The sequence below is a fragment of the Sapajus apella genome, unplaced genomic scaffold (assembly GCF_009761245.1).
Source record: "Sapajus apella isolate SASKATOON/1434 unplaced genomic scaffold, GSC_monkey_1.0 scaffold2, whole genome shotgun sequence".
Lineage (NCBI taxonomy): Eukaryota > Metazoa > Chordata > Mammalia > Primates > Cebidae > Sapajus > Sapajus apella.
The window spans coordinates 3,052,136-3,078,331 of record NW_022436942.1 but is presented as its reverse complement, the minus strand read 5'-3'; the positions used below and the strand labels follow the sequence as shown (position 1 = coordinate 3,078,331).

The window sequence follows — 26,196 nt, the reverse complement described above, 5'->3', positions numbered from 1 at the left end:
GTCAATTTCTCAATAAAGTGTCAGCAAATGTACTAGGAATGATCCTGGCCTCCCTCATCCATCTCTTTCCCTGACTTAGTTCCGACGATGGCCCAGGTCCGTGTTTCTTTAACAATTGCAAGTTATTAAGAGATACCATTTAAACCACTTCAGAATAGGTTGCAACGTGAGCAACTGCATCCTCACTTCTTTGAAAAATATATGCCTTTCAGAAAGCTGAATATTATAAAAACAGTGAAGAGTAAATTTAATTCTAAAAGATCCTCAATCTCTTTGTAGAAAGCCTCCTAAAACAGGCAGGGCAGCTTTGAGAAGTAGCTCTACATAACTACCTGCTGTTCCATGTCAACTGCAGTCAAAGACGTCAACGGTGTTAACATCTTCCCTCTAACCCGGTTCACCTAGCTCACCCACGGAACACTCTTCTTACTCCCCTCTCGAATGCGATTCCAATTTTAAGAGATAATGGAACATGGCCTAAAAAGGGGCAAAACTTATTTGGGGGATTATTAAAAAAAAAACAACTAATGTCTTTCATAAAGGATCTTTTACAGCTGGTGGGGGGAAGAAAGGGATGTTAGTGTGTGGAGGGTGGGGTGGTGAGGAATGAGCAAAACAGGAACTCGAAATGTACACAAAACACCTGTTTTGTTCTTGTTTATGCCTGTCGTGCATCTATTACACTTCCTCCCTTAAAGACGTTAAGGGTGTTTTAACTTCTCACTCCGCTTGAACCTCCGTCCTTTGGGACGCAAGGATTCAGGGGGCTTCCTTTCCTGGCTGCGAGGGATCTTCCTGAGCAGAGCTCTCCGTGTTCCCCGGCTCGCGGGGGCCGGCGAAGGGCAGGTGGGTGCGGCCGTGCGGGTGCGGGGGGTGCGGTGCCCCAGGGGGCGCCACCTCGTGCGGCAGGAGGGTCGCGGCGGCGGCACCCGCCTTCTCCGGAGGGGGCGACAACACCGAGGACAGGCAGGGGAAGGCGGCGGCGGCGGCGGCAGCAGCTGCAGCGGCGGCGGCCGCGGCCGGGGCGGGGATGCCAGGGTACAGCAGCGGGAACGGGGCGGCGGCCGCCGCCGGGTACAGATACTTCTCCAGGCCGCTCTTGTCCAGGAAGGGCTGCACGTAGGCGGCGGCTGCAGAAGGCGAGAGGAAGTAGAAGGGCAGGCAGAAGGGGGCCGCGGCGGCTGCGGGCTGCGGGAAGGGCGCGCCCCCGCCTCCGCCGAACGCCACCAGCGAGCTGAGCAGGGCGGCGTCGGGTCTCAGCAGCGCGGCCGCGGCGGCAGGGTCCGGCCCCAGGAGCGCGGCTGCCGCCGCCGCCGCGCCGCCCCCCGGGCCGCCGCCGCCGCCACGGGAATCCAGCTTCATCCTCTTGGGCGCCGGCGAGTCCTCCCCGGGAGGCTCCTGCTTGATGGTGACGCGGCTCGCACCCGCGCCTTTGCCCTTCTCGCGGTCCGGCCGGGCCTCGGCTTCGCCGCCGTAGCCGCTGTCGGTGTCCGTGTCGTTCTCGGCGGCGAGCTCGGCGCTAGGCTGAGTCCGCTGGATGACCGGCACGCAATGGGCGAGGGGCTCCAGCTTCTGCCCCGCGCGCTCCAGGCAGGGGGCGGTTGCGGACCCGGCAGCCGAGGGAGCGCCGGTGCCTTTGCTCAGAGGGACCTGTTGAGTCAACAGCTGAGGGGTGGGCAAGAACTGGGTGGCCACGGCGTGCAAGTGGTTGATCAGCTGGACACACCGCGGCTCCCTGGGTGTCCAGCTCTCAAACCGGGAGAGGTATTGCAAGACTTCTTTGGCGCATGTTTGAAATCCCGAGTGGAACGCATCCAAGTCGGACTGAATGGGCGATTTCAGAGATCGCTCCCCTAGGATGAAGATGGGGTGGGGGTGGGAGTGGGGGACGGAGAAGTGGAGGCAAGAAGAAACATACCCACGTTAAAACATCTGCTTATCACGTGGGCCCTGCATCTACTAAAGTGATCTCGGTTTTTCCCCAGTATTCAAGTGATATAATCCACCGGTTGCCTAGAGAAGGGGAGGGTGGCGGAGGTGCGGAGCGGGGAGGGGGCGCTCTCCTCCCAGCTGAAAACCAAAGTGGAGAGGGTGCAACCGCCACTTTAAATAAAAACCTGATTCCTCCGAGTTCTACTGAAAGCCTCTAGGATGCTTCGGGAAATGGGATCTTTCCAATGAAGGGAAAGTATAAGCAATTTAACAAATGAGAGAGAACCCTTGGGCCCACGGAAGGAGGTGGGGTCCGAGTGAGGGAGTCCTGACACTGCTCCCCTGTAGGCTACCCCGCTTCATCCGGGTAGGCTGGCCTCCCTGAACCGACTTACCATTCTGTAAAGCAATTATCTTCTGATGCTGCTGCTCGGTTAAGGCGGTTAAAGCTTTTAAGTGTTTCAAAGTTAATTCCAAGACTACGGCTTTCTCCAGATGCCCCAGAGTCTGCAGTGGTGCAAAAAAGAAAGGGGCACTTGGTTACTTAAAAACACACACTTGGCTTGAATGGCTGTCCATTCAGCACAGCAATTTAAGTAAACTCTGAAAGAAGTACTATTCTTATACTTCTTGAGCTTTCCACAAGACAGGTTATAAATGATTTCTTGCCTTCAGCTGGGAGCACCTACTCTGAGTTTGCGGGAAACTCTGTACAGTATAGCACAAGTTGTAAGTTAGGAACTTATGTTTACATTTATTCTCATATTTTCTGGGAGTCGCACCAGGCTATTAACACGCCCTTGGAGAGCAGCAAAGAATGAAAATGTGCATCTTACTGTCAATTTCAGATGTTCAGGCAGTAAATCTTTCAGCTGAGCAATGCATTCATTAATTCGGTCTCTTCTTTTCTTTTCTATTAATCTGTGCGGTAATTTGTAGGTATCCTTAATATATGAGAGTCGTGGAAGAGAAAAAACAATAAGCGAAACATTCACTTATTGGGTATTACCCTCATCTGCCCCCCCCCCCCCCATAAAACATACTGTGTGACAAACTACACCCAAGAAACCTCTTTCCTTTCCTCTGGACTGTTCTGCAATGCAATTTATATTCAGGTATGATGCTTAATATCCCCCTGAGGGTACCCAGCAAGTCACTTAAAATTCACAGTTGTGGAAGCCCAGGGGCTGAATTATATTTGCGGGCAGAGCTTCACTGTGAAATCAATGGCCCTAATTAACTATCCATGCAGGTTATGAGGAACATCGGGAACTTACACTTACCTTGGTGTCGTCTCGTTTCATGCTTCTTTTGGGTTTACACATATACAAGGCGGAATAGTCCAGTCTGCAAAACAGAAATCAGCATCAGGCACCATTCGGGGAGGGGCTCTGTCCTCGCAAGCTCCATACCACTTTCTGGAGAAGAAAAAAATCAAACCAAAGCCTAGACAGATATTTGCAAGGGTGCGTGCACCTTACCCTATAAAATCTCTGTGTTCCAGTAACTGTCTCTCTTGCAAATGAGGAATTCCTTCGTCCATGTTCAACTGCTGTTCGTTTCCTCTGTTTCGATTTTTGGGGCTCTGTTCAATAATCTGTGGGACGGTAGGCTTGGGAGATCTTGGGGGGATCTTTGCGTCTCCAGTCTCTCTCGCTCTCCCTCTTCAGTGCAGTGTTGAAAGTGTGAAGCAGTTGGTCCCCCCCCTCCACCGCGCTCGCACACACACACGCACACACACGCACACTCGCGCCGGCCCCACTGCGCTGGTAGTTTGCTCTCACTCCAGGCAGTGTTTGGCCACAGGGCACGCGCGTCGCCGGCCAGACCAGCACCCAGCTCACGTGCGGAACGTACCATCCGCGGTCCAGCCCGGAGGGGGGCGGGGGAGGAGGGGCCAGGCCGGGAGGGGGCGTCGGGAGAAGGCGGCGAAAGGAGGCGAACGGCAGGAGGGGGCGGGGACACCTGGTCAGGGCCACCGGAAAAGAAAAACAACTTCGGCCAAGCTATTCATCTTCCCAAAGGCGGTGCAGTCAGCAGGGGGAGGGGGGAGGGGGGTGCAGGGGTGCGGGGCAGCCTGAGCTTCCTTGGCTCGGAAATGCGACTCCCTGGGTTCGTCCGTTATTACGGCGCAGGAATGTGAACGTGGCTTTTTGCTTTTCCACCGATTGTGCTGTTGGTTTGAACCACAGAAAGGAAAGAGAAAGAGAATTCGCGGTGGGTAAACTTCAGTTCCAAAGGAAATTTTGGAGACTTGTTTGTTCTCTGATCAGTGGCCTGGGGGGACTCCTGGGCACTGGGTGGAGGTTGCCCCGGAGAAGGAGCAACTTGCAGTCCGCTCCTTGAAGGATTTAAGATACATGAAAACATTGTCACTGGGTCAGAATGTCGCAATCCAAGTGTCTTTCGGTGACACGGCGTCCCCGGGCCACCTAAACTTCCCCGCGGCAGCCGGAATTGCGGTGCCACTAATCACAGCAGCAGATGACGACGTTTGGGGCCGCGTGTGCCGTCTGGAGGAAAGCGGCGGCAGGGAGCTAGCCGGGGTTGAGTGGGGGCTGGGGAGGGAGAATGAGGGTGGCACGAGAAGGGCTACCACAGAAAAAGCAATGCAGCATTTATCACCCACCCGCTCAACTCCGCCGCGTTCCGAGCCTCCGGTGACGCTACGTGCTTTCCCCATCCCCCCGCCCCCCTGCGCGATAAGAGACGCCCGGAGTGTGCAGAGCCCACGTTTACTACCGCTGGCACCTCCAAAGCCTCCCTCCTTAATCCTGTCTCAAACGGGTACCAGCACAGGGCCAGCAACGTGATCCGACCTGCCGCTGCTGCCACATCACTGCTCGGGGAACCCGTGCGCGCGCGCGCTCGCCCGGCAGCCGCTGCGCTCGGCGCCTGGAAGCACAGGCCAGCAAGAGCCGGCTTACCTTTCCCCAGAGCCACTCCGGGAGCATGACTCACTGCTAGTGAGAGTTATCGGGAGGTGCCCGGGGATGCGCACTGCCCACGCCGCCCTGCCAGCCCAGGGGAAAGCATGTCCTTAGGGACTCCCAGGGGTGGGATGGAGGGGATATCTATTCCTCTGGATATACATAAATGCACAGAGATGAAACCAAGGGTTTTGTTTTTTTTTGTTTGTTTTTTTTTTTTGTACCGAGAGGGATATTTACATTCTCCTGGGGATGATCTCCGAAACATTCATTTTTGCCAGTGATAAGTGAACAGAGGGGAGAAGAACGCCGAAGGTACACGCACCGGGGCGCAGCAGGGACTGGGGCGCCCGCTACGTGTCTCCCGGCCCGCCCCGCCGGGCACGGGTTCCGGGGACGGATCTGGGTCGCTGGAAGCGGCGGCTGGGAGGAGGTCACGTGTCTGCGGGAGTCGCGTCTCCTCCCAGACTCCAGGAGCAGCCCGGGCTGCGGCGGCCGCTCGCGCTGCTGCAGTCTCGGGAGTCCTGGGCGGAGACGCGCACTGCGTCTGGCTTCGTGACTCGGGCGGCGGCGGCGGCCCAGGATCACCCCGGCGTGAGGAGACGCTCGCGGTCCGTTCAGTTCATCTGTTAAGAGGGCCTTTTAAGGTCTCTCGACTTCCTGAAATAGGGGGACGTATTTTAATCACGATGCAATTTAATGATTCTTAATTTAAAAAGTATTTTTAAAATGCTGACTTTATTTTAAACCTCTGTCCAACCTCTCTCCTATTTCCAAAAGGTTAGGTAATTAAGTCCCTTTAATAGGGAGGGTATGTCGGAGTCCTAAAATCGACCTATTCCTGTCGTATTCTATCGTTTTTACCTCTTCTTAATTGTCCAAAAATGGGAATGCCGTCAGATGAATAATTTAAAAATTAGAACACCAGTTCCCCTTCTAGATTTCTGAATGTTTGGAGTAGAAAGGGGATGTAAATATTTGCTCCAGAGCTGAATTTCACTTGAAAATGATAACTGGTTAGGGAAAATGAAATAAAGACTGGTTCACTGCATTTTGGCCTTGTCGGGCCAAAAGCACAAGGCAGACATCTGACCAGAGCAAACCTTACCGGCTAAGTCTGGGGTAGAGATTAAAAGCAAGTTGGAATAGGAGGAACAGGGTCAGGAGCCTTGAGGCTCAAGGGTGCCTTAAGTGAGCTTGCAGAGCCCCATAATTTAAAGAGACAAAAAGCTGCAAATAACAAATGCAGCCTATTCTCTTACCACTTCGAGCCTCCTCTCTCCCCCATCCCTTCTGCCCCAAGCTTCTCTGCTACCATAGCCAATAGTTTTGTTTTCTCTTCCACTCCCCTTTTCCCATGATACCTACTCAAACTGCAAATGGGGTCTTTTCCAGTTTTTGATCTCCTTTGTTGTTCTGTTTTTCTCTTCTTTTCTGTCTTTCCTTTACATACTCACCTTTTTACTCATGTTTCTCTTTTCCATTTCTTCTTTATCTTCCTTTCCGTTATGTTCTCCTCTGTCTACCTTTTCCCTGTTAAATACCAGCTTTTGTCCTTTCTCTGTCGTTTTGTCAATCTCCTGTTTGCTTTTTGCCCTTTTTTAAAATTTTATCTTTCACTCTGGTGACTCTTCTTGGTTACCCAGTTTCCTTAAACTTGAATCTCACTCCTGTTCTTTTTCAAACTCTTGGCATCTGGAATACTGGGCATAGTTTGATGCCTCTGAATATCCCTTTGCTGCAAGAAGGTTATAACAATAGCTAACAACTTCCATAGCATTTAGGATGAGAGTACCGGACTGGATTCAAAGAGTTTTTTATGTATTAACTCATTAATCATTTCCACAACCCTATAAGATAGATACTGTTATTGTTTCCATTCTACAGATAAGAAAATGCTCACACAGTGAGACTACAAAATGTTTCCAAGGTTCCAGAGCCAGGATTTAAACCCAGACAGTGGGTTCCAGAGTCTGGACCCTCAACTCTTACCCCTCAATATGAATAGTGAGGGGTAAGGTGTAAGTGTTAACTAGTTGCTTCAGGGATGTTTTTCTGTTTACCAGTATAAGTGTGCACATTTGCGTGTGTGTGTTTGTGTGTGTGTGAGTGAACTTGTGTGTGGGAGTTTTGCAAGAGAGATAGAAAAGGGAGAGTTGTTAGTGTTAGAGCTAATGGCAGAAATAAGAGCTATGGCAAAAAGAAGGGAGGCAATCTTTTGCCATGTCAGTGAGTAATTCAGCTGGCATCTAGCTTCAAATTTATTGATTTAAATCCAAATATCTTAATTGTTATAATTTTATACAGATGGACAGATGGAGGTACAGTTTAGAAAAGTCTGATGGTAACCAGCTGTTCACCAGCTCTGCTGAGCAAACTAAGCCAAACTCGAATGTGAAGACTTCAGGTTAGTAATAGGAAAAGTTCACCTGTGGTGAGGTTAGAAAGGGAAAAAAAGTACCCTGTCTAACAAAGGAACAGAAACTGGAATGTCCTCTTTGGATATGTTTAAAAATAGGTTGAGTCTTATCTTTTTAGGAAAGCTTAATGCCATCCTGCTGAAAGCCAAGAAGATACAAGATGAGCTCAAAGCCCCTTTGAGCTTATAATTAAAGAATTTTGTGATGCTTTGCTTTCAATTAAAGATATTCATCTTCCTCCTTTTAATAGGTGAGGGGGAAGCTGCTTCCATTGCTTTTCTTTAGTTAAGGGAATCACTATCTATATAGACACTAATGAAAGGAAATACTTAGCCCAGTTCTCCCCACTGCCTAACTATCCTAAGTCCTGCACTCATTATATTCACCCTGTGACTTTAGAAGCTCTTATCCTGTTTGCAAAGTCTTGGATTTCCAACAGAAACAGAACTCACCTGAGAAGATTAAAGATTCCATGGGGAATAGAGGTTTTCTGCCTCTTTAGGGTTCTGCAAGCCGTACTGCCCTTCTGGGGAACTGACTCCAGGGTTTTAGGAACCGAGGTCTGATCCAAACTAACTTCATTTCTGATGGTCTTAAAGGCCCAAGATCTGCCTCAGGGCGAGGAGTCTCCTGCCTGTGATGCTGTGAAAATGATCCATCTGAAGGGCAGAAGCCTTTCTTGATCACCTCTGTTTTAGGCAGTGGACAAGAATCTACAGACATTCTACATCAAAGTTAAGCAGAGTCCATAAAAATCTAAAAACGTTTTGGATTGATGCTAAAATCAAGGCCTGGCGGGGATAGCGGAGCTAGCGAGTGGAAAAAAAAAAAAAAAGCTTCCCTAGGAATTTCTGCTCTTGGTGCTCACCTGTGCTCAAGGGAGAAGGGTTAATGTTGTCGGGACACCACAGAAGAAAGGGTGCCTCAGAGAAGGATTTAGGGAGGGACGGCAATTCCACTGCTATTCACCAAAGCCAGTATGACTTTAAAATATTGATGGTGTTATTTGCTGAAGGTAACAGACTTTAAATCCCAGAATAGAAGATTGGGTTTTCCAGTTGCATACTCAGCAAATGAGCAGAAACAGCACAGGTGTCCCCTTTTAATTTGTAAAGAAACTTAAGTCTTTCTGTAAACTATCAATTAATGTGTCTGTGGCTGTAAAGATACCTGTGAATCATGTTTTATATTTATGTAACACTGCTCAAGAAGTTTATGCACTTATTAGTCTTTGCATAGCTTCAAGGAGCAGATAATATTAAGTACTGGAAATAAATTTTATTCCTGCTGTAATCATTTGTATATTCATATTTTTGTGATGATCAAAACCATTCATGCAGGCTGTTCTGAATTTCATGTGTGCTCAACATTCCTGCTTAACATACAAAAGACAACTAGGAGAGAGCCAAGCCCAAAGAGGGCAATAGGAGGATTCCCTGGCCCTTCTGCCCCTAAGTATCTGCCTGGTCCTTCCTGCTGCCCATATGCTTCTCATACTGATTGAGGTGGATTCATAATGAGACTGGAAAAGTAGCATGAGGAAAAGATGGCAACCCTAAAAGGATTTTCACAAAGTGTTCTCTACCATTTCTCTGGATTCTCCTGGACTAGTTTGTTGGTGGAAGTCTGCAGGAAGAGGGGCCTTTAAATGTTTGTGTTTTCCTTGTTACTGCTGAGGAAAATTCTTGGAAAAATCCTCAAAGAGAAACGTTTATACAATGTGAAGCGCATTCAAATAGAAATAAGATGCACTAAATAGCCACTTCTCTCACCCACCCACTACGGGCTTCATAGGGTCCTTAAATCAATTGTCAGATGGTGTCCACCTGGTGCAGAGAGCTATCAGTAACAGATACTTCTTCCAGCTTTAGAAAGATACTCCTACTTTATAAAAGCAACAACAACAACAAACTAGCTAGGGAGGGTTTAATCTAGACTTACGATCAGAACTACTGCTATAAAAATTTTTATTTAACAGCTAAAGCAATAAATCATATATAAAATTGCCCAAAAAGTAATATGGTTCTGGTATTAACTTATAATCACCATTAGTAAGGAAACTGATTAAATCTAGGCTATGTATATCTGTTAAGATCTGTATTTCAGCCAAAATAACAGCAACCTAAACAAATTAGGAAGTTCTTTTTTGGTCACATAAACGAAGTCTGAAGGTAAACAGTCCAGGGGTAACGAGAAGTGGTAAAAGTGCCATCAGTGTCACAGACTTCTGCTTTTCCACTCTCTGCCAGTGTCTGTCCACAAGATTGCCTCATGGTCATAAGATGGCTGCAGGAACTCGTGCAGGGAAGGATGAAAGTGTGCCTGCCGGCTGAGCAAGGCCCCTTTACGGAGCTTCTCTTACAGGCTCCACCCATCTCCTTGTCCAATCCCATTGCAAGGGGTTAGAAACGTAGTTTTCTAGCTGAGTCTCGACAGCAACATAGGGGTTCTTTTAGTAAAGGGGAAGTGGAGACTAGATACTGGGGTGGCACTAGCCATCTCTGCAGTGATGTGACTAAAGAAAATGGTTTGTTCATGTCCTCTTCTTTTTTCATCAGTGAATCTGTTCCCCTCTATTATGCCATATGAGTTGGCAGCATCATTTTATTATATTAGGGTATTAAATTCCAATTTCAGAAAAATGTCAATCTTCCTGTCTGCAATTGCACAAACTTAACTCCTTAAGCACATTGTCCTTAACATCTGTATTTTTAAGTTCTCATAATTGTAGAAATCTGCTTGGGGAGGAAATTTGATAAGAGTTTGTTTGTTGTTTTTCCTGTAGAATGCAAATTGCAGCTGTATGTTTTCTTGGAAATGATTGTCTTTTTATGTAGCAGACCTGTCCTCTGGTTGTTCTGTTCCTGCAGCTGTGCCTTCTGCCTCTGGCAATTGGCTTGAAGAGAGTAACTTCCAGGAGAAAGGCACTCTGACAGTTCCTTGAATGCAGCTAGGATTTTGGACTCCATTCATTTCTAACCACATTTATGTAGGATACAATTGCTTTAGGGTCAGAAGATTGTGGGAGAGCTACACTATCCAGCTGGGTTCTGGAATAGGTGAGGAAGGAAAGAAGAGGTAAGTGAGTGTGGTGCAATGGGAGCAGAGGGGCTTATTTCTAAGACGGATTGGGATGTGAATGCTGGAAGAGAATGTATCTTTGGAGCAGTGTACTATGGACAGGTATTAAGACAGGTGTGTCTATAAACAATGTCAGTTCTCTCAATTCTTTGAACTAGGCACCATTAACTCTACTTTACAGATGAACAAATTCAGGCTCAGAGACCTTAGATAACTTGTATGTTGTCAGCAGTAACGGCAAAGCCAGGCAGTAGGGACCTAGGTGTGCTCCTGGGTGTTGTCACTGGCAGGAGTCGAGTTTTGGGGTCTCGCTCTGTCACCAAGCTGGAGTGTAGTGGCATGATCTTGGCCCACTGCATCCTCCACCTCCGGGGTTCAAGTGATTCTCCTGTCTCGGCCTCCCAAGTAGCTGGGACTATAGGCGCACACTACCATACCTGGCTAATTTTTGTATTTTTAGTAGAGAAGAGGTTTCACTATGTTGGCCAGGATGGTCTCGATCTCCCGAACTCATGTTATGCCCACCTCAGCCTCCCAAAGTGCTGGGATTATAGGTGTGAGCCACTATACCCGGCCCAAGTCTTGAGTTTTACCAGTTAGTTACCTTCTCCCCTCAGCCCCTGAGAGGATCTCCTATCCAAGCATTTCACCTCCCTTGGTGAAGCTCTACTTCAGGTCATGGGAGCCACTGCCAGAGGGTTGGTGTTTAAGGGAAGTTGTTGAGAGATGAGGAAGATGGTGGGAGGGGAAATTCTTAACCCCATTCTAGTTAAGTTGGAATTTCTGATGTTTGAATTGGAATTCTGCATGTATTTCCCTACGGACAGACACATGGATAAGGGTGTGGTTAGCCCGCTGAATAAAGCTGCCTCCTGTCTAGCATCTTGGGATCTACTATCCAATCCTCATCTATTGAATGAGTAGTTACTGTGCTTGTGTAAGCTGTGCACTGTGATCGGTTTTAGGGATTCAGTAGTGGATCTTGTCTTCAATGAGTTTACAATTTTATGGATTAAATTTCTCTAAAAGAAAAGATCTTGAAAAAAGTGGAATAGTTATCCTAAAGCCATTTTATGTTCCAAAAAATCCTCCTTTTTGGTACATTTGAGGTACACTTAAACAGCTCTAGTTCTCTAGAAATCACTTTAGAAATTATTGCAGAAAATGTAGTCAGTGGTCTTGGTCTATGGGTAAGGCTTGTCCCGTAAAGACCACTGGCAAAAAAAAATGCAAAAAAAAAAAAAAAAAAAAGCCTGTCTTCCCTGCTTCCCTGGGCCATCTAGATCTTCATTATATCCACATACCTCCTCAATTTGCCCTAGTTCCCTGATGGTAGGGATGCCTGTTCAACACCCACCCCTTCCAAGCATATACAACTTCACTATATGTGCTCCTGTTCTGCTCTCCACCCTCCCCTGGGATTCTGCCACCTCCCTTGACAAGTGTGATCGTCTCTTCTCATGGCTTAGCATTTGAACTTTCTCTCTTTGGAGCTGGAAGCTAACTTTGCTCTGGATTGTAATTTGGTCTACTCCTTTGTGTTCCACACCCTCTGTAGTCTCTGTTAGGAAGCTCCTTATCACCCCCAGCCCCTTGGCCCTCACCCTGAACCCTGTTGCTTGGTCATTGCCCTAGCAGGTTTCTTTTAGTGGGAGATTTGGATAGGGTTAGACTCAGCTAATTTCCATTGCTCCAGAGAAGGCCGGAATGGTTTCATACAAGAAGATAATTCATTATAATGACTCATGACCTCCAACACATAGATTTTCACATCCTGCAAAGGAAAACTTCCTCATCATGTACTTGACTCCCTCAGTTCTTTGACCTCAGCAGTTCAACCTGGAAAGGGACCTGACAGGGCTTGTCAATTTGGTCAGCTTGATGTCCACATCCCTTTCAGGTGCAGGGACTGGATTGCAAATTTAGCAAGACTGCCTGACCTTTAATCAAAGAATGTAGTGGTCATTCTTAACCCCTTCATCTCCCTCGCTCCCCCCATCCAATTAATAACAATATCTGAAGATTCCACCTCTTAAATATCTATAAATCCATCTTCCTTTCATCCTAACTGCCCACACTTCAGACAAGGCCCTCATAATTTCTCATTGCAAATGCTGCAAGAGCTTCTTCCCAGATTTTAACTGTTCTGGTTTAGTAAGGAAGGTAATAACCACCCTAGATATTTCAGGTAGGAGCAATTTGACAGAGGAGATTAAAGGCATAATCATAAACTTTGGAAAGGCTGGGATTATCAGTGTTGGGGAAAACTGCTGTTGACTTCCAGGAAATCTTGACAATCAATTGGCTCAGGGAAACCTGAATCCCGTTGAGCTCAGCTGCCTGCCATGTGAAAGAGGCTGACTTGCAGGAGCGTGTCCAGAAGCCACTGTAAACCTCACATCTGCACACAGCTGCCAGGGGAGAAATACGGTGTGTCTCTGCCACTTTCCACATCTTGCACAAGGGCCTCTAAAAGGCAGAATCTAAGTTAGAACCTGGTGGGGAAGAGATTCTGGAAAATGTGATTCCAAGTTTCTACTATGCAATGAGGACAGAGTGGAGAAGGCAGTGGAGCTGGTGGAGTTGACATCAGACATCTCACAACTGTATCCACTGTGTATTCCTTCTCTCTCCCTCCACCACACTGAATTCAATCACTGTATTATAGCCAGAGCAATTTCTCTGCTCATGTCATTCTCTTGATCAAAGCCCTTTAATAGCTTCCTATTTCCATTAAGTTAAAATCAAACTTGAAACTCTTCAGTGGCCTGAATATGATTTAGCTCTTGCCTACATCTCAGCCTCATCACTCATCTCTCTGCCCCTCTTTCTAGAATCTAGCATACTAGCTTTCTTTCAAAACATATTTTTTAATGTACCCTCCTCTTGCTGTCTGAGGTCTTTCACTCATACTGTTTTGATTTATTAGAATGTTTTGTTCCCACTTCCCCAGTGCTCCTCCTCTCTGTTCCCCCTACTCAGTCTTCAGGCATCATCTGAAATATCACTGTCTCCAAGAAGCCTTCTCTGAGCTCCTAGACCAGATTTGGATTTGTCTCCTTCTGTCAACTTCCTTTGTGCCTGTAATTCTCTGAAAGACTCATACGACTTTTCAATGTCTGTCTTCCCCACTAGTTTGTAAGCTGCATGAAGACAGACACCCAAATTGTTTACTGCTGTATCCACAATGGCTAGGACAGTGTTGAGCATAGAACAGACACACAACTTTTCTGAATGATTCTTAAATATGCTCCACCAAATATTCTATACACTGAAGTTGGCTTTGTTCCAGGAAAACACTTGAATGACGGGTCATAACCAAGCCACATAACATTTGAAGTGTCCTTGTACCTGTTGGAGATGGGGAATATAATGTTGGCTCCCACCCTCCCATCCCCCACTAGGACTTTCCTAATACTGGTGTGGCTTTTATGGGCAGGGACACCCTCACTATACTTGGAGTACTGCATATTTACTTGTTGGCTTTACCAGGCATGTGGAGATGAGATAGTAGGTACTATGAAGAATCATAAAGTGCTCCTGATATTGCAGGAAACCCAGTAGTCTGGCAGAGGCTTTGGTGAAGTAGTGGGAAGTTCTGGTTGGGGGGTAGGACCTGTGGCTGTGGAATTGCTCTTGGTCATTGTACCAGGATGGATGTATTCTGTGCCCAGAAGGCAGTAAGCTCTGCTCCCTAGCAGCCTTGGTAAGTTGGAGTTTCTCACTTACAGAACTTTTACTTCCTTTCACAGTGTGCATTAGCAAGTCAGAGAGACTGTAAATGCTGGAGCTAGGCCAATCGAATTCCACAGGTGCTCCAGAGACTGTGGGTTGGTGAGGTAACATCCAGGGCACGGCTCTCAGAGGCCAGAAGTGGGGAAGGGGTGCAGAGCTTGGCCTGGCAAACTGTGTTTACAGGTTTGCTAGACTGAGTGGATCACAGGAGGGGGTCCTGGGGCAGAGCCAAAGAGCTTGGTTACCAGGAGTGCAGAAAGAAGCAAGCACTGTGCCAGGATGTAGGAGTCAAGCCTCAGACTCCGGAACAAAGTGGGAGGATTGAGAGCCAGTGAAGCCAGTCCATCAGAATGCCAAGCTGGTAGGCACAGAGGAGGCAAGGAGCGAGGGGTCAGTGCAGACAAAAGGGAGCTGGGGCAAGATGCAGGAGGCAGGGGCCATGTCTGGAGGATGTGCTACAAATGTGGAGGAATTCTCCTGGAGGTGGTCAGTCGGCCATGCCCTTGATAGGCTGGAAATTGGGTCAGAAACAGCTCAACCCTCACCTGCAAACCATGTTGGCATTTGCTCCTGGCACTCGTACTTACAAAAACACAGAGCTCTAACTTCCCTAATTATGTATTCAAAAAGAAAGCATTGATTTTTCTGATCGAGGGCTTCTTGCAAAATCGAACTACACTTGCCAAACATAGCCCCAGTGACTGCAAGCCATCAGCAGGCCTGGGTCTGAGTTCACACCTGCTCAACAGTCCTGCATTGCCAGTGGTGATCTAGCTGAGATACAGTTCTGGGTCAATTATGTTATTGAGTAATGGCACTAATGATTTTTCTGGAACCGAGGCTTTTTATTCTGTTTTAGAAATTCTGCTTCAGATGTTACCAATGGTAATGAAATAGACATATCACATATTTCTGTCCTTGTTTCCTGTTATATACAGTCCACCCTCCATAGCTGTGGGCTCCCATCCATGGATTCAAACAACCTTGGAATAGAACTATTTGAAAGTAAATTGTGTCTGTACTGAACATGTACAGATATTTTTACCTTGTCATTATTCCCTAAACAATACAGTTTAACTATTTTTACAGCACTTATATTGTATTAGGTGTTATAAGTAATCTAAAAATGCTTTAAAGTATATAGGATGATGTGTGTAGGCTATATATAAAAGATTATGCCATTTTATATCGGGGACTTGAGCACCCGAGGATTTTGATATCCACCAGAGGTCCTGGAACCAGTATCCCACAGATGCCAAGGGATGAGTGTGTTTCATGTTGCTGTTTATGATGGCAGAGTTGGTATGGACTTGGGCTTTAAGATCAAAAGGACCTGAGTTTAAAGGCTGCTTACCCCTGAGTAGCAGTGTGACCTTGGACAAATTATGAATGAGTCTGTTTTCTCAAATGTAACTCAGAGAGACAGCAGTACCTCCCTCTGTTTATTGCATGTCTATGACAACGTGCAGAGAACACCCGCATTCTAGTAGGTGAGCAATAAATGGTAGCTATTTTTTTTTCCATTTGAGCTGCTTGGTTAAAATTATGAGTGTCATAGAAAATATGGCTATATGAAAATAATTGATTAATTGAGTAACATTTTAAGTTCAAGAGGCAAACCTGTTGCTTTCAATTACCCTTTCCTCTAGTAACGTGAATAATAATAAAACCGAAGGCCAGATCTGTCAACGTGATTTTTCATTAATGAGATATCATTACGAGTCCACTGTACTTCATGTGCTACTTGGAAATAGGCAGTACTGGTCACAACCTTATCCTTTTAAATCATGCTGTTTAGACAGCTCCTCTGAGAGGTCACATAGTTCCACATTTGTGCACAAATGGGGGGAAATCCTGTTAGTCCATGCTTTGTCATAAGTTGAAAGCTTGTTCAGGTCTTAAATGAATAACATGGGTGAATTAAGTTTCAAACTTTGTTAGCTGGTCATGGGAGGTGTCTTGACTTATTTCTTCTTTATCTCAGCCATTCTATTAACAATAGCAAGACTTTTGTGGCAGTTACTCTTTGCCATGCTCTCTTTTAGTGTTTTGCAAGTTTTACTCATTTATTTGCTCAACAACCCTTTGACAGAGAGAGTGTGATAATGCCATTCAGAAAAGGAAGAAGCTGTGGCACAGGTGAAATAATTTGTCCCGGTCGCACAGATAGTAAATGGCAGAGCCAGGATTCAAAGAAAGCACTGTGGCTGCGGGGTCGTTGCCCATAATCTTGACTGCCTCTGTGCACAATGGCCTCCCAAAAAGCCAGACAAAAATTCAGCATTTCTTGCAAATCAAAACAACATTGAGATACCATCTCACGCCAGTTAGAATGGCGATCATTAAAAAATCTGGAGACAACAGATGCTGGAGAGGATGTGGAGAAATAGGAACACTTTTACACTGTTGGTGGGAGTGTAAATTAGTTCAATCATTGTGGAAGACAGTGTGGTGATTCCTCAAGGACCTAGAAATAGAAATTCCATTTGACCCAGCAATCCCATTACTGGGTATATATCCAAAGGATTATAAATCGTTCTACTATAAGGACACGTGCACACGAATGTTCATTGCAGCACTGTTTACAATAGCAAAGACCTGGAACCAACCCAAATGCCCATCGACGATAGACTGGATAGGGAAAATGTGGCACATATACACCATGGAATATTATGCAGCCATCAAAAACGATGAGTTTGTGTCCTTTGTAGGGACATGGATGAACCTGGAAACCATCATTCTCAGCAAACTGACAGAAGAGCAGAAGATCAAACACTGCATATTCTCATTCATAGGTGGGTGTTGAACAATGAGAACACATGGACACAGGGAGGGGAGCACTACACACTGAGGTCAGTTGGGGGGAAATAGGGGAGGGATGGTGGGGGGTGGGGAGCTGGGGAGAGATAGCAAGGGGAGAGATGCCAGATGTAGGTGATGGGGAGGAAGGCAGCAAATCACACTGCCATGTGTGTACGTATGCAACAATCTTGCATGTTTTTCACATGTACCCCAAAACCTAAAATGCAATAAAACAAATAAATGGGAAAAAAAATTCAGCATTTCTGTTTATCATCCATGATTTTTGTTTAGAGAAACAAGGCTTCATGATGCCAGAAAGAGCATGGCTTTAGGGTCTGAAACTGTGAGCATAAGGTTAAGCTTTGCGCATACCTGTTTGCCTAGTTGGGAGAGGCAAGGTTTTGAATTTCCCTAAACCTCAGCGTCCTCACTTTTAGAATGAGGATCTTATATGCCTGTTGTGAGGTGACTAGTATTTCTGACACATAGAAGATGTCCAATAAATGTCACTACCTTGAATATGTATATATATATGTGTATATATGTGTGTATATATATGTGTGTGTGTATATCTATATTTGAATAGAGTTTTGCTCTGTTGCCTAGGCTGGAGTGCAGTGGTGCAATCTCGGCTCATTGCAACTCTTGCCTTCTGTTTTCAAGCGATTCTCCTGCCTTGGCCTCCTGAATAGCTGGGATTTCAGGGACCCACCACCACGCCCAGCTAATTTTTTTTGTAGTTCAGTAGAGACGAGTTTCACTATGTTGGCCAAGCTGGTCCCAAACTCTTGACCTCAAGTGATCCACTCACCTCAGCTTCGCAAAGTACTGGGATTACAGGCATGAGCCACCGTGCCTGGCCTGCTACCTTGACTATTAACAGCTGTCTCAGTATCCACAGGGGATTGGTTCCAGGACCGCTGCCCTCCCTAAAATACTAAAATCTGTGTATGTTCAAGTCTCATGTAAAGAAGGCATTTGCATATAACCTATGCACCTCCTCCTGTATAATTGAAATCATCTCTAGATTACTTATAATACTTAATATAATGTAAATACTATGTAAACACTGAATTTTTAGATTTGTATTGTTATTTATTTATTTTGTTTAAAATATTTTTGATCCGTGATTGGTTGAATCTGTGGAAGTGGAACCTGTGGATACAGAGAGCTAACTGTATCTAAAGATATCCAAATATGCAATCATTTTAGTGCTTTATTTTCTTCTGAAAAACAAAATTTTGATTTTATTAAACTTTTCAACTTTCCAAAATAGGGTAGAATTTGATTACTGAGTTAACAGTAGCAGGGTATCTTCTATGTGCAAGGCATTTTCTAGGTAGGTGCTGTTCAATGGAACTTTTGCAATGGTAGAAATATTGTATGATCCGACTTGTCCAATGTGGTAGCTGCTAGCCACATGTGGTTACTGAGCAGTTAAAATGTGCTTTGTTTGGCCGAGCATGGTGGCTTACACCTGTAATCCCAGCACATTGGGAGGCAGAGGTGGGCAGATCATCTGAGGTCAGGAGTTCAAGACCAGCCTGGCTAACATGGTGAAACCCCATCTCTACTAAAAATACAAAAATTAGCCGGGCGTGCTGGTGGTGCACCTATAATCCCAGCTATTCAGGAGGCTGAGGCAGGAGAATTGCTTGAAACCAGGAGGCGGAGGTTGCAGTGAGCTGAGATTGTGCCACTGCACTCTAGCCAGGATGACAGAGTGAGACTGCGTCTTTTTTTTTTTTAAGTGCTTCATTTAACTAAGGTATCAAATTTTAAATTTTATCTAATTTTAACTAACTTAAATTTAATTTTAAATAGCCACATGTTAGTGACTATCATATTTCACAAGGAAAGTATAGATGCTTTAATCAGGTCCACATACTGATCAACCCATAAATAATTCTTTTAAAAAAGCCAAGACAGTTTTTTAACCTGTTCTTTTTTTTTAAGGTGCCTATGGTGCTCAGAATCTGTGTAGGAAGAAAAAATATCAATCATCGAGCATAAATTCAGGCCAATAAACTATAGCCCATTTTAATTTTACTGGAACTCAAATGATGTAACTTATCAATATTTTAAAACAGTGATCATGAATTTGCTATGAATATTTTAGTTACTTCCCATAAACAAATAGTAATATAATAATTTAAATTCTGGATATGATACCATATATAGATTATTTAGGTTTAGGGGTAAGCAGTGGTGTGCTGGTAAATGTTTAACCGGTTCTTTATGAAAAATGTAGGTGTGTGCCTGCTTGTATGTGTGTGTATGGTTTATTATGTACTATGTTATTATAAAGGATGTGTAGCAAAACACACACTTACACATAAGAACAAAATAGATATTACTCTGGAAAATCCCATATAGCCCATTGATTTTCACTGAATGCTTTTATTGATTTTTGCTAAATTCTTTTATCTCTTGCCAACCTATGATTGCAATTAATTCACAAGTGTAATTCTGGCATTAATGTTGATTGAAATTTTCTTTTATGTTAATGATTAATGTGAAAGCCAAACAATGAAGACATTTGTTAGAACCTCATTTATTCATCATTGATATAAGCAACTTGTCCACTAAATCAGGTAATAATTTTCACATACTGGCAAAATATTTCCCCATTTTTGTGTGCTATTCACAGTATGATAACTATAAATGTGATACTTTTAAATGAAATCTGCCTGATTAACACTTTCTCTACTACTTTTTTGGGTCCAACAATTGGCAAAATGATCAATTTGTAGCACTTGCCAGTTTACATGGTGTAAATACTCCCACCACTACTAATATGACATCACTGACTGCAGAGTTAGGAAAACATAATAGGTGTAACTAATCTCAAGAGCAAAGTTAATAGTAAAATGTGGTAAAATAACTAGGAACTGATAGGCTTTGAGTATTTATTACCTTTCTTTTTACTGTAATTTGTTTAGTGGTAAATTTTTATAACTTAATTCCTAATAGTGTAGCCTCCCAGAATGTTGGTCCTGTGTTTATCAACAATTGTGAGGTGGACACTCTTTGCCAGCACTAGGTGCTAGGGCTATAAATATGAGGAAAGCCTGCCAAGATTTAAGTTTTCCTGGATATGCTCTTGCCCTCCTCTCTGTCTACTTTTCCTCCCTGAATGATCTCATCCAGGCTCGTGGCTTTAATATCATCTTTATGCTGTAATCCCAAATTTATGTTTCCATCTCTGCTTTTCTACTGCAAGCTCCAGCCTCACAAATCCAACTTCCTACTTGATAACTCCTTTTGGATTTCATACAATTATTTCATGAAATATAGTTATTTTTATGAAGTAACTATATGAAGTCATGACCATTCAAGCCTGGTACGTCTTAATGTCCATGTTTTGCCCCAAACCCATGTAGTCTTCCTCCAGTCTTCATCACTCTCAGTCAGTGACGCTACCACGTATCAGTTGATTGAGCTCTAATTTTAGGAATCATCCTTGGTGCTTTTCTTTTACTTTCTACATTGAACCTATCAGCAAGTTCTGTTTCTTCTATTCCAAAATACTTCTCAAATCTGGATAGTCCTCACCATCTTCACTACTGTCACCCAATCAAAGCCACTGTCTCTCATCGGGACTGTTGAGAGACTTGACCTGGTTGGGATTTGTGTCCCCACGAAAAGCTCATGTCAAATTATAATCTCCAGTATTGGAAAAGGGGCCTGGGGGCCGGGGAGTGATTGGATCATGGGAGTGGATTTCCCCCTTGCTGTTCTCATAACAGTGAGTGAGTTCTCATGAGACCTTTTTGTTTAAAAGTGTGTAGCACCTTCCCTTTCACTCTCTTCCTCCTGCTACGGCCATGTAGGATGTGACTCCTTCCTCTTCGCCTTCCATCATGATTGTAAGTTTCCGGAGGCCTTCACAGCACAGCCATGCTCGTTGTACTGCCTGCAGAACAGTGAACCAATTAAACCCCTTTTCTTTATAAATTACCCAGTCTCAGGTAGCTCTTTATAGCAATGTGAGAATGGACTAATACACTCATATTTGGTCTTCCTGCCTTCCCTTTTTCCTCACACAGTATGAAGAAGGAATTCTTAAAATATAAAGCAGCTCCTGTCACTTTTTTGCTTTAAATCTCTCCACTAGTTATGTATTCCAATTAGAACGAAGTCCAATCTGTAGTAGGCAGAATAATGGGCCTCCAAAAATGTCCATGTCCTAATCCCTAGAACCTGTGAATATATGACCTTACATGGCACAAGGAACTTTGTAAGTGTGACTACATTAAGGACCTTGGGAAGGAGAGATTATACAGGATTATCCAGGTGGGTATGATGTAGTCAAAATTGTATTTATAAGTGGAAGCAGGAAGCAGAAGAGAATTAGAGGGAGATGTAACAATGGAATGGTCAGGGAGATGCAGCACTACTGTGTTTAAGGATGGAGGAAGGGAGGCAAAACCCAAGGACTGTGGGTGCCTCCAGAAACTGGAAAAGGCAAAGAAATGGATTCTTCCCCAGAGCCTCCTAAAAGGAATGCTGTCCTGCCAACATCTTGATTTTAGCCCAATGAGACCCATGGAAGACTTCTATCTCAAAGAGTGCTCAGATAATAAATTTTTGTTGTTTAAGGTGGTAAATTTGTTGTAATTTGTTAGCGTAGCCACAGAAAACTAATACAGTAGTCTACAAGACCCTACAACTTTCTCCTCCAGATCTTGGATGAGTAATCCAAGCTGGTTACCCATCTTTTGGATTTTCAGAATCTCCTAAAAGAGGCATCAGTACCTAGTCACTTTTTACTCTGTGCTTTATTTTCTGAATAGCTTCTGTGAGAATATAAAATTGTCTTAATAATTTGTTTTTGTCTTTATACCCTCTTACCAGACACATACCATTGACATATGAACTTCAGGAAGTCAGGGACTTAGTATATCATTTTCAGCCAGTAAGCATTCAGCGAACATGTTTAAAAAAAATGAATGACAACACGATGTCTTGCTTAGGATATGCACAATCTATGGAAAAGAAGAAGAGTAAAGCAATGCTTACAGAGCAGTATAATGAAGGTTATAAAAGGGACTCTTATGGGGAGTCACAGGCACCCATAGGAAAAGCACCTTGGCAGGTTCTCCAGAGGAATGACTATCGGCACAACCTTGAAGAGAAAGTGGGAAAGCAAAAGCCTGCTAAAAAAGAGCAGGTGGGTTTTCAGGCAGAGGATGCTGGAGGGGCCAGGGCACAAGGATGTGAAAGAGAAAACACAGGTATTAGAGGAACTGGAGGTGGTTTGGTTACTCTGGAGCCTAAAATGAAAGGTAAGATGGTGTCTTATCAGAGGGACTTTGTATGAATTACCAAGAAATGTTTGATTTGTCTAGGTGGCATGGAAGGGTTTTAAGCAATGCCACTTTTGTATTGCATAACATGTATTCTGATGACACTATTGATAGTAGATGGAAGGGGAGTAAAGCTGGAGACGGGATACCAGTTGGAATGATATTTTCCAATGATATTTCAATATTTTCAAACCATTTTCAAGATGAAAGATTGTAGGATAGTAACAGTGAAAATGGGGAATGATAGGGAGCTCTTGGAATGTATTTTAGAGGGGGGTTCTATGGGATTGGCGACCAATTTGTTGTGTGGGTGAGGGAGAAAGAATATTAGCAGTAGACTCCCAGGTTTTGGCATGGGTGACTGGACAGAGAATAGTACCTCCAATAAGAATAAGGAATATGAAGACGGGCGCGGTGGCTCACGCCTGTAATCCAAGCACTTTGGAGGCCAAGGCGGGTGGATCTCACCTGAGGTCAGGAGTTCAAAGACCAGCCTGACCAACATGGTGAAACCCCGTCTTTATTTAAAAAAAAAAAAAAAAAAGAATAAGGAATATGAGAGGAGGATGTGAGATAAATTTCACTGTGACGAGCTTGTGAGGTGCCATGGGTGGAAGAGGCATCTCAGAGGAAGCTGGATTTGAGTCTGAATCTTGGGAAAGATCAGGGCTAGAGATTTACATGTGGAATAAATGGAATATATGATATGAGTGGTTGAGCCGTTTCAAGACATGGAGATTAGAAGAGAAGTGGGTTGAGGATGGAATCCTTGGGAACACTGACTTTTACACATTGGGTGAAAGATGTGTGTCCAAGAGTGAGACCAAGAAGGAACAGTCAGAGAAGGAAATAATAAAGAATGTGCTGTCATCTATAGAAATGCCTGACTCCATCTGTACATGCAATTTAGTGAGATTTCAAATGTCACCTCTTCCAGGTCCTATCAAATGGATTCAGTTGCATTTTACTTTGTTCTACCTATATTATGATGATTGTCACATTGTATATACCTATTTTTTACACTGGTCTAATTATCCTCTTCCCAGATAGTAAACTTCTTGAGAGCAAGTACTATGACTTGCTTAATTTTCATTCTTTGTAGTTCTCAGTAGGATATCATACACATAGTACCTTTATGACAAATTAATATGGCCACTGAACATAGCAGATATTTTAGAAAGTATCATTCATTCATATTTTAAAGAAACAGTAGTCATTTGATTAAGTATAAGTGGTATCAAACAGCTAAGCAAAGTATTTCTTTAAGATGATGGTAGTGTATCATCTTGGTATACTTGATCATCATGAGCTCCTGTGTAGTCATAATAGAGAAATACTAATTGCATTCTTATTATGTTCTAGGTGATCTGTTGAGTGCTTTATACACATGATTTCATTTAGTCTTCACAGTAACCTATAGCTGGGCATCATTATTCTTATTTCACAGATGGAAGATAGGAATCTCAGAGAGACTAAGTAACTTGCCCAAGATGACACAGTCAGCAAAGAGCTAAGATTTAAAGCTAGATATCCTGCCTGCAGAGCTGGTGTTCTAAGTGCCTCTCTAGGGCCTCTTAGGTGACATTAGGGAAATCTGGAGCTGAGGCAGGTAGGATGCAGAATGGGTACTTCAGGGGCCTGTAAAAGGATTTTGCTAATTTAATTGCTGGTAATCAGGTAGGCATTTTGAACTGTTAGAAGTATTTGACATGTTGGCATGAGAAACAGTTACATTTTTGTATGTACCTTAAAACAGGGGTCCCCAACCCCCTCAGCAGGAGGTGGGTGGTGGACATGCAAGTGAAGCTTCAACTGTATTTACAGCCACTCCTCATTGCTTGTATTCCTGCTTGAACTCCACCTCCTATCAGATGCTCAGGGGAGTGCCAAACCCTATTGTGAACTGCACATGTGAGGGGTCTAGGTTGTGTGCTCCTCATGAGAATCTAATGCCTGATGATCCGTCACTGTCTCCCATCACCCTCACATGGGACCATCTAGTTGCAGGAAAATAAGCTCAGGTCTCCCACTAATTCTACATTATGGTGAGTTGTATAATTATTTCATTATATATTATAATATAATAGACATACACAATAAACGTAATGCACTTATATCATCTTGAAACCATCGCCACCACTCCAGTCTATGGAAAAATTGTCTTCCATGAAACTGGCTCCTGGTGCCAAAAAGGTTTGGGACTGCTGCCTTAAAACAAAGACTTGCTGATTTAAACAAATACTAGAGTAAGATCAATTCTTTCAGCAAGTGATTTAGAATGCAGGAGTTTGCTGTGGTTTACCATCGCTCAAAAATCAAATGCTTGGCCACCAGGCTCTAAGGCAGGAACAAGTCAATCTAATGGAGTAAATGACCCAGAAGAGCTTTTGGTGCCTAAACTAGGAGAGTTTTAAGATGTCTTACCTTATCATAGCTCTAGTAATATCCATAGTTCCTATTCTTTCCTGTTTAGCAACAAGGTAAAGCATGGTTTTCATGCCCCCTGGACTGGTGCATTGTAGCATCTAACAGATGAATTCTGTGTGTCTCTTGGACTGTGAGCCTCTCAAGAACAGAGCTCAGTTTTTCCATTTTTCTATATCAAATACAGAACAAGAGCAGGCAATGAATAGGATACAACTTATGGCAATTATTACAATATAAGGCAGATGTAAGCTCCAAGACAGTAGGGACTTTGCCGTTTTTGTTTACCTCTGATTCTCTGAGACAGATACTGAGCTCAGTAAATATTTGTTGAAAGAATAGATGGTTTTATATCATCTGACAGGTAGAATGGATCGTCTACTAAATCTTTCTGTTCCTAGGGTCTCTGATTGCATTATTCATAGTCTAAATTCATATTAAAAGTTATGAGTTGGTCACTCTCCTTCCCCACCAATGCAGTCCAAACTCTGTTTATTTTTAAGTATACTTTTCTAGATTATTCAACATAATGACAAATTTGCTAAAAATAATTGTTTTTATAGCACCATGTAGATATATTTACAAACTATTATTTCAATTAATTTAATAATGGAGTAAATTTAAGTGATTGACTATCTTACTACATTATTGGAGAAGATAATTCTAATGTGAGACATTATCCCTCAAATCCGTATTTCATGAATTGTATCTAATCTATTTTTAGTTTATTAGGAAAAACTAGGATTGTCGCATCTGTCAAACTCTGATCACATCTACATTTGTGTTACTGGAATAGCTCAGACTTCACTAGCCAGATAACATTGTTGTATTATTACTTCACCCCACCGCAAGTGGCAAAAGCGAAATTCACATTATCGAAAGCAGTGAGAGATTATTGGTCTGTGTAACCAACTGAGGGAGGCGAGGTGCTGCACCTACAGATGTGAACATCTTTAGCTTTCTTCCTCTCCAGCTCTCATCTCAGGTTCCCACTGCAAATGAGCTTTATTTTCTCAAGCCAGTTTCTTCCTCAAGGCTTAACTGAGGTCAGGAATGGGGGCCTGCAACTTTAAGGTCCATCTTTACGTAACACTTTGTAACCAGAGAGAAGGGTTGATCCTTCCACCTTCAGTTCAAGAAAGGCTGGGAAATGACTCTGTGCAGGTCTTCTTGGGGCACTTGATAAATCGCTTTGTCCTGAAAGGGCTGGTGAGGGGCTCTGATTCATCCAGTGTCAGGAATGGGCCCGCCCTTATAGTTGGGAGTGGAGTGAAATGTGTATCAATGGAGTTAGGGAAGAGTGCAGGGTAGGCCACACAGTGGTGTCCACTATGCCTGGGACATTAGCATTTGTACCTGTTAGGAGATGGCAGGAAGTTCTGTCTCACATAGAGCCTCCGTCCACTAATAGTTCTGGACTGATAGCAAGGATTCAGGTACCTGAACAAAGATTTCAGGCTGGTAGGGTTTGACTCTTTTTCCAAGGATGCTTTTCAAAACATAAGCAAATTGACAAATACAAATGGATAGGTGGAAGTAGGAGTCTTGCTTAGTTCCACTTTC

The 26,196-nt window shown here is 44.0% G+C and overlaps 2 protein-coding genes across 2 annotated transcripts in view; one reads left to right on the top strand and one right to left on the bottom strand.

Annotated features, from left to right (window-relative positions):
- Positions 1 to 664: 664 nt before the first annotated feature.
- On the bottom strand, positions 665 to 3,815 carry BHLHE41 (basic helix-loop-helix family member e41). Its single transcript, XM_032287038.1, has 5 exons — positions 3,414 to 3,815; positions 3,216 to 3,279; positions 2,769 to 2,876; positions 2,328 to 2,439; positions 665 to 1,853 (listed from the first exon to the last, which is right to left on the bottom strand). Exons 1-5 carry the CDS (start codon positions 3,473 to 3,475, stop codon positions 760 to 762), a joined length of 1,440 nt encoding a protein of 479 aa, XP_032142929.1. The 5' UTR covers positions 3,476 to 3,815; the 3' UTR covers positions 665 to 759.
- Positions 706 to 26,196, top strand: part of SSPN (sarcospan) — a 110,788-nt gene continuing 85,297 nt past the window's right edge. Inside the window, exon 1 of the mRNA XM_032287052.1 lies at positions 706 to 846. The gene's annotated coding sequence lies outside the window, so the exon portion shown is untranslated. The remainder of the gene's footprint in view (positions 847 to 26,196) is intronic.